General features: G+C 51.5%; 4 protein-coding genes across 4 annotated transcripts; 1 reads left to right on the top strand and 3 right to left on the bottom strand.

Annotated features, from left to right (window-relative positions):
* Positions 1–248: 248 nt before the first annotated feature.
* CGCA056_v011278 (uncharacterized protein) lies at positions 249–1,389 on the top strand (the record flags this gene model as incomplete). Its single annotated transcript, XM_037326524.1, has 2 exons — positions 249–888; positions 947–1,389. 2 exons carry the CDS (start codon positions 249–251, stop codon positions 1,387–1,389), a joined length of 1,083 nt encoding a protein of 360 aa, XP_037175014.1.
* A 518-nt stretch (positions 1,390–1,907) lies between these two features.
* On the bottom strand, positions 1,908–3,505 carry davD-0 (Glutarate-semialdehyde dehydrogenase DavD; the record flags this gene model as incomplete). The annotated part of the gene is made up of 3 exons (XM_037326523.1): positions 1,908–2,501; positions 2,557–3,158; positions 3,220–3,505. The coding sequence occupies 3 exons, from the start codon at positions 3,503–3,505 to the stop codon at positions 1,908–1,910; spliced, it is 1,482 nt and encodes a 493-aa protein (XP_037175621.1).
* Positions 3,506–4,396: 891 nt separating this feature from the next.
* Positions 4,397–5,401, bottom strand: CGCA056_v011276 (Short-chain dehydrogenase TIC 32; the record flags this gene model as incomplete). Its single annotated transcript, XM_037326522.1, has 1 exon — positions 4,397–5,401. The coding sequence occupies one exon, from the start codon at positions 5,399–5,401 to the stop codon at positions 4,397–4,399; it is 1,005 nt and encodes a 334-aa protein (XP_037175620.1).
* A 2,027-nt stretch (positions 5,402–7,428) lies between these two features.
* On the bottom strand, positions 7,429–10,209 carry bglB-0 (Beta-glucosidase B; the record flags this gene model as incomplete). Its single annotated transcript, XM_037326521.1, has 5 exons — positions 7,429–8,822; positions 8,882–9,309; positions 9,360–9,569; positions 9,628–10,010; positions 10,072–10,209. 5 exons carry the CDS (start codon positions 10,207–10,209, stop codon positions 7,429–7,431), a joined length of 2,553 nt encoding a protein of 850 aa, XP_037175623.1.
* Positions 10,210–10,984: the final 775 nt, after the last annotated feature.

Genomic DNA, 10,984 nt, shown 5'->3' with positions numbered 1-10,984 from the left:
CTGGCCCGCGCGACGCATTGCGCGACTGTCTGCGCGACGGCCATATTTACCCAACCGCGTGCGCCCCCAAGCCGGACGGCCCTTCGACGGGCAGAATTGAGACTTTAGGACGAACCTCAGATGAGATACGATATCTGGCGGTTCGGCTGCATCTAAGACGCCTCGCTTGCTGATCTCGCTGATCACCTTGTCTCTTTTCTCCTCGGAAGCCCATCAACACTATCAAATCCTCAAACGACAGGTTCATCATGTCCACTTGCACTATGGTGCTTACCGAGCCCCTCACGGGGCTCATCTCTTCACCCACCATATACCTTGACGATAAGGGCGATCTTAGGCTGCATGTTGGCAGCGAGATTGACGAGAGCCCCCAAGATTTTGTTGTTTGCTCAAGGGCGCTCGGCCGGAGTTCCCCGGTTTTGAAGACAATGTTATTCGGTGGATTCATGGAGTCGCGCCCTGAAGAAAATGGTGGAGAATGGCGTGTTGAGCTTCCCGAAGATGCGACAGAAGCCATGGAGATTGTTCTGAACATCGTCCATGGCCGATTCAACCTGGTTCCTGAGAAGCTTACCTTAATGCGACTCTACGACGTCCTGACCATTACCGAGAAGTACGACATGACCGTGATCACGCGACCATGGGCACGTTCTTGGATGCAGGGCGTAAAGCATCAGAAAGATAATGCGCACCTGCTGTGTGTTGCATGGGAACTCGGCGACATGGAGACTTTCGAGGAGATGTACAAGAAAATCACCTTTGAGTCCATCGTTGACTTGAAGGGTCGGTTGGTCTTCGGACACTCTGGCCGAATTTGGAAGCAAGGAACGGAAGGCTACAACTTTCCCCTCGAGAGGATCGTGTATCTGAGGCCTCCTGAAGTCTTTGGTAAGTCACCCTTGGATATCACAACTACCGACAAGAGCTAATTCATATCTCTTCGCAGAAAACATCATCAAGCACCGCCAAGCGTTGATCTCCGCCAACCTCGAACCGTTCGTCATCCTGTACAGATGCCTTAAGGAAGGCTGCCGATACATGAAGGGGTACTATCACAGTTCACCAGACGCGGAAGAGTGCAATAGCATGCTTCTGGGTTCTCTAGTCAGATGCCTTGCAAAGGGCAAGGTAGACATCACCGTGCCAGGCCCTTGCGAGGCCTACAGAGGGAATATCGAAGCACTGGAGCGGGCAACGAGCACTGTCAAGCTGTTAACAGTCCACCGGCCCTCCCCGGCAAATCAATGTTTGAAGCGCATAGAAGAGGAGTTGGCAAAGGGCGCTACGGCAGCGGCAATTGCGAAAACAGAGTTGGTCGTTCTTCAACCGGAGCAACGGGAATACCTTCAAAAGCAAGCCTGCAAAACTGGAGTTGTCATGTCCGGGTAGAGTTCCTGGCGATCGGCATGGGAAAATCTTGGGTTCGGTCATTGCGTTTCGGGGTGCATCTGGAGTTTGGAGAGAAAAGGCATACCAATGGAAAGCTTGTACGGAGTAATCATGAAGATTAGATTGGCATGGTGGTTCGATTTAATGGCTCGAGTAAGAATAATGAGATGAAAGAGATCAGTCAAAGCCTATTGTGCATCTGAATGACGAAACCTGTTTCAACGGGATGCGATCTATCAGCCTATGGGAAGGGACGGTGACGTCTGTGTGGCAGGCATGCATGTCAGTCATAGCTCGTGGGTTAATCGTGCTCGAGCATCCCACTTCAATGCGAACGCGATCTGAACGACATAATCAAGATCCGACGACCGGATGAAAGCAAAATCTCATGATACGTAACGCTATATAGATACAAATAACTTTTTTAACCCCAAAACCCTTAGTTGTGAAGCTACCACGCATGGCAAGATCTCATCCGCCTCGTTGCCTGCTGGCCCAGATGAGAAGATCTTCAACGTTCAGTTGAAGCCAAGATTGCCAATGGTGACGGACTTGATGTTTTGGTATTCGGCAAGTCCGTACTTGCTGCCCTCCCGGCCCAGGCCGCTCTCCTTCACGCCACCGAAGGGGGCCTCAGCGGCGCTGATGAGGCCGGTGTTGACGCCCAGCATACCGCACTCCAGACGTCTGGCAACACGCATCACGCGGGAGATGTCCTTGCTGAAGAAGTATCCGGCAAGACCGTATCCCGTTGCGTTGGCCAGCTCAACAGCCTCAGCTTCCGTCTTGAAAGAGAAGATAGCTGCCAGGGGGCCGAAGGTCTCGTCGTGTGCAACTTCCATATCGGTTGTGACGTTGCTGATGACGGTGGGTTCGTAGAAGTAGCCCTTCAGGCCCTCGGGAGCCTTGCCACCCGTGTGAAGCTTGGCACCCTTCTTGAGAGCATCCTGAACGTGAGCATCGACCTTCTCGACGGCGGCGGCGTTCACTAGAGGACCTTGCGTGGTGTCATCGTCGATGCCGCGGCCGAGCTTGAATTGCTGCACTCTGGAAACAAGCTTGTTGATGAACTCCTCTTGAACCTTCTCATGGACAAGCAGTCTGTTGGCGCACTATGGCATTCAATTAGCATTGTCATGCGAGGATGAACCACTCAGAATGTCTTACCACGCAGGTCTGGCCCGAGCAACGGAACTTGCAGATCAAAGCGCCCTCGACGGCTTGATCAATGTCCGCATCGTCAAAGACGATAAAGGGGGCGTTGCCTCCCAACTCCATACTTACACGCTTCATGGTTCCCGCAGCAGCCTTGGTAAGCATCTTTCCGACTCCGGTAGAGCCGGTAAAGCTGAGCTTCTTCACGATGGGGTTGTTTGCGAGCTCCATAGAAGCCTCTCGGTCCTTAGTCGGGACCACGTGGAGGCAGTCTGACGGGATGCCAGCAGCCAATGCCAGCTTAGCAAGCGCCAGGGCGCTGAAGGGAGTCTCACTTGGGGGCTTGATAATCACGGAACATCCTGCTGCAAATGCAGGTGCAATCTTCCTAGTGATCATAGCGGCGGGAAAGTTCCACGGTGTGATGATGCCACAGACGCCGACGGGCTCCTTAAATGTCAGGACGGTAGTGTTAGCGTAGGAAGAAGGGATGGTATCGCCATAAGAGCGAGTCGCCTCCTCAGCGAACCAGGAGATGAAAGATGCGGCGTAGACAACCTCGCCTCTAGCCTCGGCAAAGGTCTTTCCGTTCTCAAGAGACAGGATCAAGGCCACTGAAGACAAGTCAGTCTCGCTTCATAGGCAGTGTCGACGACAACTTGACGAAGCACTTACAATCATCAGCATTAGCCATAACAAGATCGTACCATTTTCGCAAAAGGGCACCGCGCTCCTTTGCCGTCGTTGACTCGTAGAACTTCGCCGTTCCCGTCTTGGCGCTCTCAATGGCGTCAACAAAGTCTTGTCTGCCGAGGTTGGCGATCTCTTGAAGGACTGTCGCGCTGGATGGCTCGTAAACTGGGAAAGTCTTTCCATCCTGGCCGTTCTTCCAGTCACCGGCCACGAGACCAGATGAGATCAGGAGGGACTTGTTCTGAAGTTTAGCAAAGATGTCGGCCATCTTGTTGAGTTGCTGTGGGGCTGTTTGGCTATTGGATGTGGGGTATCAAGATGCGATGCAAGCAGGCTCAGCCAAGTGTTCAAGTCTGAGGGCCACAATGTGCGAAGAGTGCTCTCTTAAATATTGCTTCTAGATTCTTTGTCTTCTCCCGCAATTTTCTTTTTACAAAGTCACTGCGTTGCGTTCAATTTCGCATCACCCGATTCTTGCAGGGACCTCAGCCGAGGCCCGGGGAAACGCGGGGGCTAAGATCACCGGCAGCCGGGTGGCCCGGATCGTGAAACTTCTTGCCCGATTTGACATCTAAGCGAACGTAATAAGTAGGGTGACAACCCGCTCAAAAGGGTAGAAAATCAGGACACATTCGATTCTGTTTGAACATCCCACGGACCGACCCGATCTCTAGCAAATGATGAGAAACTGATTGGCCCCAACCGGGATCCATAGAAATCTTGAACTCAGCCAATATGGGGATCTAAACAATGATTGGTGAGTGTAACCACATCGTGCATAGCTTCCGTGACGAGATGCGGGGATTTTCACGACTTTTCCCGGCCCGGCCTGCCATGATCACCCGGGCCGGTGTACAAAGTGGGGTTGCCGGACCGGACCCACCCGGCAGTCGGCCGGTGACTTTGCTGCTCTGGCCCTCGGGGATGGAGCTGAGAGATTCCGCTGGACCGCATTTCAAGTTCTGACAAATAAAGCGAGCAAATAAACTTCAAACAGTATGAGAGAATTTAGCTGGACGCTTCTTCGCATGCACGGCGACCTCAAATGGATGTGTTCACGCAAGATGACTGCGTATTTCCGATCACTGCGCATATAGGATGAAGAACAGTCCCGCTGATGTTAAGACTATTTCATGCTCAATATCTTCCAACGCCACCATCAGTAAGAGAACTCCTGATGAACAAGCTTCTCGCTCAACCTCCACAGCATGTCAGCCTCTACCTTGCTGGTAGCCCAAGGGTAGACTTCCTCCTTGTACGGATCAGCAATGTGACAATCGGTCAGATAGGCCCCGTTGTTAGCCGGTGCGCAGACAGTCGTGTTGAATGCGGCCAAGACATGGGTCGAAACTCCTTGGTCCAGATCCTTCCTTCTGACGCCGTCGAATCCCCACATAGTCTTGTTTCCATAAATTCGGTGGGCTTCCATGAGATCGCCGATAAAGGCCGCCAGATTGTCAGCTTCGTGACTTGCGAGGTTGGTGGTGATTTGGCCGGGGCAGAGAGAGAATGCCAGAAGTCCTTTATGACCAAGTCTCTCTGCAAGGCCGAGGGCCATTAGAGCGTTTGCCGTCTTTGACTGCCCGTATGCAAACCACTTGTTATAGTTCTTTCCTTCGTTGAAGTTGTAGTCTGTCCAGCGAATGTGGCCAACACTGTGTCCCATACTACTGACACATATCACCCTGGGAGCTCCCGAAGGCGAGGCCAAAAGCTTGTCCATGATGAGATTGGTGAAGAGGAAGTGGCTCAGATGGTTTGTCTGGAATTGGCTTTCAAACCCGTCCTCGGTCAAGGCATAAGGGACCGCCATGATGCCGGCGTTGTTGACTAGTATGTCGATATGCGGCACATCGTCCCACGACTTGACGTTCTCGGCCGCTTTGCGAACGTCGGCGAACGAGAGAAGATTCAACGGAAGGGTTTTCACCTTGACTTCCGGATGAGAAGATTTGAGCTCATCTTTCAAGTCTTGCAGCTTGGCAACGGATCTGGCAGCCAGAATGAACATGGCCGGCTTTCCAGCTGCAACCTGACGAACGAAGCTGTCACCAAGGCTGCCGGGGGACGGGCCGGTAACGAGAATAGTTTTCCCAGCAACCTCTGAAGCATAATGTCGGACTAGGTCGCTGGCTCTGGTAGTGTTGCCGAGAGTGGGCTCCATGTTGGGGTCGAATGTAGTGCTGAACGCTAGCCGCAGAAGACAAAAGCAAGATAGATGCTTGATAGATGAGAGTTGAGGACTTGATCATGTCATAAACGTGGAACAAGGCGGGTTCAACTACTTCTTGCTCCCGAGCACATAGGTTCATAGCCCACATGCGCCATATTCCCATACTGCACATGGAACTTCCAGGGGTGAAGGTACCAAAATTTCCTTTGTGGTCTCAGTGCATCAAAGCTGTGACGGATGTTGCGGATGATGAAGATGTACGGTGTACGATTAGAATGCGTGCTATCAACGAGGGTAGAATTGGCGCATTTCGCGCAGACGGACGGATTGATAACCGTTAAATCCGGGAAGCCTGATCTGTGATCGAAGTTCTAGATCAGAACATCAATCGTAGGCCTCTAAGCTTTTGCTATTCCCAAATAGCCGACTGTTCAGTAACACAGAAAGTTGGTCCAGAACTTAGCATAGCTCCAGCGAACTACGTAATATTGCGGACTGACTCAGGAAACCGAGGCGGACTTGCGGAGATCAACAACTCTTTAAACCCCTGTAGAACCCTGCCAATCACGGGGATAAAGGGTTCCTGCATTAACTCCGCTAATCCACCAAAACTGTAGGTGTTGTCCATGATCGATTATCCTCTATATTACTTCTCTCTACACGCCAGTAAGCAGACCGCCGCACTCACTGACTCAGGTGCAGACCGTATTATTGTTGTCCTACATTCGACGACTAGTAAACAAATGAACTTGCTCTGCGTCCCGCTATCTCACTCTCAAGCCATTATACATACTAATAGCACCTTGGCTCTAATCACTTGTGCAGAGGTTATGGAAGGCTGCAGCGGGCACAGCAAGCACGCTTTGTTCCAGCCTTTGGCTGAAAGCAACCCATCAAGGTCAGCATCTTGTACAATTATTGCCACACTCCATTAGCCTCTAACTTGAGATGAACAGCATAAAGCGGTGCGTTGTGTCCAGGCAAAAGGTTTGCACATGTGCATTGGGGCGCTCTATTACGAGGGACAGTTTCCAAGTAGAATATTTCAGTCTATGATCTGACTATTTTCATATCTCCGCTAAAATGCCACAAAAGGTTGTTCGTCTTCGCACATTAGCCGTGGCACCAGCAGTCGCAGCTGCCCTCAGGGGTGGCCATGGAAATGGAATTTGCTGTTTGACACTGTGCATTGTTAGCCAGCAATGCAGACACGAACGACTTTTATCACTCACCGTTCCCTCGCAACGACTACTGCAAGCCGCTCTATCAGCTTCACCACAGTTGCTCTCCCACTGGTCCAACATTAGTTCCATGTCTTCTGGGAGGGAATCAGGGTCTCGTGTTCTTACTTCAGCTGGGTGTGACTTGAAGCAATGGACATCTCTAACGGCTGCAGCTGCCGTTGAGATGTGGATCGCAGCAACGATCCAAGCAAGGCTGCTTAACTTCATGATGAAAGAGATAATAGTTGCAGGTTGGGTCTGCAGAGGAAGCAAATGCTGTTTCCATCATGGATGAGTTCGCAGCCTTTAATAACGAAGTGGGTGCGCGTATTGCTCGGTTAGTTCGCTTACACCATGACTCGCCTGAAGTTGTTCATCGCCATTGAAGGATCTATTTCGGGGAAGACTCTCGCGGTAGTCCCACAACTTTGGCACAGGCACATGCCGCTCTTTACAGTAGCCCCAGAAATGAGTCTTGGCGGTTTCGTCTCAACGTTAAAGACTGTGTTTCATGAGTCGAATTTCATTTAGATGCAGTCACTAACAAAACCTTATTCCCTCGCCCATGATAATCGCACTTCCCCCACAACCGCGTGACCATTACCTCAGTCTTGGCTTCAGCGTTACGTCAATCGTAGTTTACATGATCACTAAAGCCACTGTTTCTCTATAGACGCAGACAATTTTATCAATTTCACCAGGACGTGGGATCCTAAACACCACGAGTTGCTTGGCAGCTTATCCTTTAATGGCATACAACCTATATTGGTATAACCGCCCTCATCCGGCAAATATTCAGGGGCGGAAAGTAAAGCCTTCCGTGACATCTAACACAAGAGTTGACTTAATATCCTTTGGGCAAGAGCTTGTTGAGACGTGCACCTCATGCTCACCCGCCTCTATTTCCCACAGTCTCTCAGCCTCGGACCAGAACGCAGCGCCATCTCCTTTGAAACTCAGTCTTATATCTTTCTGTGCACCTGGATCCAGATGAATCTTGTCGAACGCCACAAGAGCCTTCGGTGGTCTCTCGACTCCGGTCCGTGATTTCGGGGGCGTCACGTAGACTTGCACCACCTCAGACCCTGCGACGTCGCTGGTGTTATGGACTGTGACAGCGACAGTAATCTTGGCATGCTCATCATTTGCGTCAAGGGTGCCCGACAAAGCGCAAGCCGAGTGCTCAAATGTGGAGTAGCTCAGGCCATAACCGAATGGGAACAGGACTTCTTTCTCTGTGCCATACTGAGAATCGAAGTGCCTGTAGCCAACGTTGACACCTTCGACATACTCCACCTCTCTGCTGTCCCAACTGTCGAGGCCAAAGTGGCCGTAGCACCCTGTGTGTTCATTCTTTTTGGGCCAAGACATGGGAAGCCTCCCGCTCGGATTGACCTCGCCAAGAAGCACATCAAGGATTGAGTTTCCAGTTTCTTGCCCACCATACCAAGCCTGGACGACAGCTGCGACGTTGTCAAGCCATGGCAGCTCTACCGGCACTCCCGTGGTAATAACCACTATGGTGTTGGGGTTGACTTTGGCGACCTCAGCGATCAGCTTGTCTTGGGAGCCGTCAGCTGGGAGGGTCATGGTGGCCATATCCTGGCCTTCGGTTTCCCATTGTGGAGTGTTTCCGACAAAGATGAGGGCAACTTCAGCGTCCTTTGCGAAACTCGCCGCTTCGGACAGTAGATCGGCCTCCATCTCCTGTTGACTGACGAATCCAAGATGCACCGCGATCTGGTCATCCGCAAGATACAGCTCTGCGTTCGGAACTGGCGAAATTGTTGATTCAATGACAATGTCGTAAGTCTTTCCTGTAACGAAATCATACTGAAGATGCCGCTCCTCCTGTACGCCTAGAAGGAAGTACATTGCCTCTGCTGTTTCTTTGATCTCGCATTGAAACTCGCCATTGATGAGGAGTCGGGCAGGACCCATACCCGAGAAGCTGAGGTAGTGCTTTCCGCTTACGTCTGGGCTGTATTCGGTGCTAAGTCTCGCGGATTTTGCGCTGACAACATTGTCATTCATGAGAGTCATGAAGCTTCCTCTAGGGTACTGCTCGGTATAAAACGGCTCTCCAGTAAGATCCAAATTCTCGTAGAAGTCCGCCGCGAAGCCAGGATTGCCCAATCGGTTTCTTGTTCCGGCAACAAAATCAGGGTATGCACGAAAGACGTGGGCCCCTACGGCAGAAGCATTGATTAGCACTGTCCCGAGTTTGAGCGTTAAATTAGCAACATACCCTTCGAGTATGACAGTTTACTATCAGGGAGGCGTGACTTGATAGCATCAAAGGGGCTGATCTTGTAATGACAGTTTAATGATGCACTACCGCCTCCGTGGGCAGCTGCATGTTTTGCAAGAGGCCCAAGCACGGCGATATTTTTGAGATGAGATGGCTTAAGAGGAAGAGCGCCGTCAGAGTTCTTCAGCAGAACTACGCCTTCTCCGCCAGCTTCACGAATAAGCTTCTCATGCTGTGGACGGCTGATGGCGTGCTCCGGGACGGGTTCTCTCCTATCGGTGAATTTGCCAGTCTGGCGTAGGAGCTTGAGAAGCGGTAGCACACGGTCATCAATATCATTGACGTCAACCTTTCCATCCTCAATGAGCTTGCGTACCACAGCAGGTTGTCTCCGGTGCGGTGGTCCCGGCATTTCAAGATCGAGACTTAAGCATGTTAGTCAGGAGAGATGTAGGTTTTGCAAGTTGCTACTCACCCATTTCGAATACCGTTCGCTATAGCAGCCGAAGCGGCACCCCAGTCGGTCATGACCAGCCCTTTGAATTTCCACTCATCGCGGAGGATGTCTTTCAGAAACGTGGTCTGGTCGTCGACGTAGGCACCGTTGACCTTGGGGTAGCTCGTCATGATACACCATGGATCAGCCTTTTTGACAACGATCTCGAAGGGGCGGAGATAAATCTCCCTAGTCTCAAGATTAGCCGTGGCGGTTCCACCGAGGCAGGGAAAAAAAAATATTTCACCTCATCGCTCGCTCTGATACCGTCTCGTTGACAGTGAATCGCCGAGTGTCTTGCTCATTGATGGCGAAGTGCTTCACAGTCGCCGCAACACGCTGACTTTGCAGTCCCAACACATATTCAGAGGCGAGTTCTCCGGTGAGAAACGGATCCTCGGAGAACGATTCGAAGTTGCGACCCCCTAAGGGTGACCGATGAGGGCAGACTGTTGGGCCAAGAAGGACATATGCGCCTTTGGTTTGGGTTTCCTCTCCGAGAGCGACGCCGATCTGTCTAGCAAAGCTACGGTTGAATGTAGCTGCCAAAGACACACAAGCTGGGAAGCATGCGGCGGTGGTACCGTCCGTGAATTGGGCTCCTCTCGCGCCATTTGGGCCATCTGAAACCTGGTGAATATTAGTACCAGGAAGTTGACGGTGCTGGCGGAATGCAACTTTGGAAGATTACCTTAAGTGAAGGAACATGAATACGCTCAATTTCAGGAGTCTCCCATGTGTTTTTCCCTGAAAGAAGTGACACTTTCTCGGCTATTGTGAGTTGGGACAGAAGAGCTAGGAGCTCCTTGTCGGAAGGTGCAGCAGTCATGATAGTGAATGTAAATCAAAAACGATAATCGCGGGTGAGGGAGAGGTTAGTGCATCGTCCTAGACTCAGATTTCAGGTGAGGATGGCAACCATGTGTTCCTCATATTGCGGCACTCGGACGCGACTGTGGTTAAGATTGCCATTCGAAGGGTAAATCTTCGGCTCATCTACGGGCTTATGACGCCGAATTCATGCAAGTGGTCACAAAATCGAGTTCTATACCTGTCATGCGGGGTCGGATTCTCCAATCGGGCTTTGGAGTCGGCGTAATCCTCCGCTGCAGAACGCACACTATCATGCTCTTGGCTAGTCGCCGAGCTGCCCAGACAATTGAAGTATTGGAAGGATGAGACCACAACCCATCCCATTGGAGTCCTTGGGCCGAGGCTCTGCCGTGGTGGCTATGGCGATCCCATTTACGCCAGTTCGTGATCACGCTGAGACCCAGACGCGGCCATGGCCCGGGGGTGGGAGCATGCCGGAAAACCGGATCCGCGTTTTCGGGGTTAAGGCGGTACCCCCTTCCCCATGGGGTTTCAAGATGGCATGGTGCAATGACTCGATCCTGGTAAATGGGAACGCCAAGGACTTCAACATGGCCATTATTGAGAACTATTGCAAGTTCAGACTACGAGACGGAAAAGCATATCCCAAGATACGGGCATAGAAATGGAATCCGAAGTGACTGACGGGTTTACTTCGGCAGGAAGCTGATCGAGAAATAACTATACCAGTGAAGCTGAAAAGTAGGGCTTCTGCCGCTTTGTGTAAGACA

This window comes from Colletotrichum aenigma (genome assembly GCF_013390185.1).
Source record: "Colletotrichum aenigma strain Cg56 chromosome Unknown KSG_Cg56_contig07, whole genome shotgun sequence".
NCBI lineage: Eukaryota > Fungi > Ascomycota > Sordariomycetes > Glomerellales > Glomerellaceae > Colletotrichum > Colletotrichum aenigma.
Note: the sequence above shows the minus strand (reverse complement) of the source record. Positions and strands in the feature narration are given on the sequence as shown.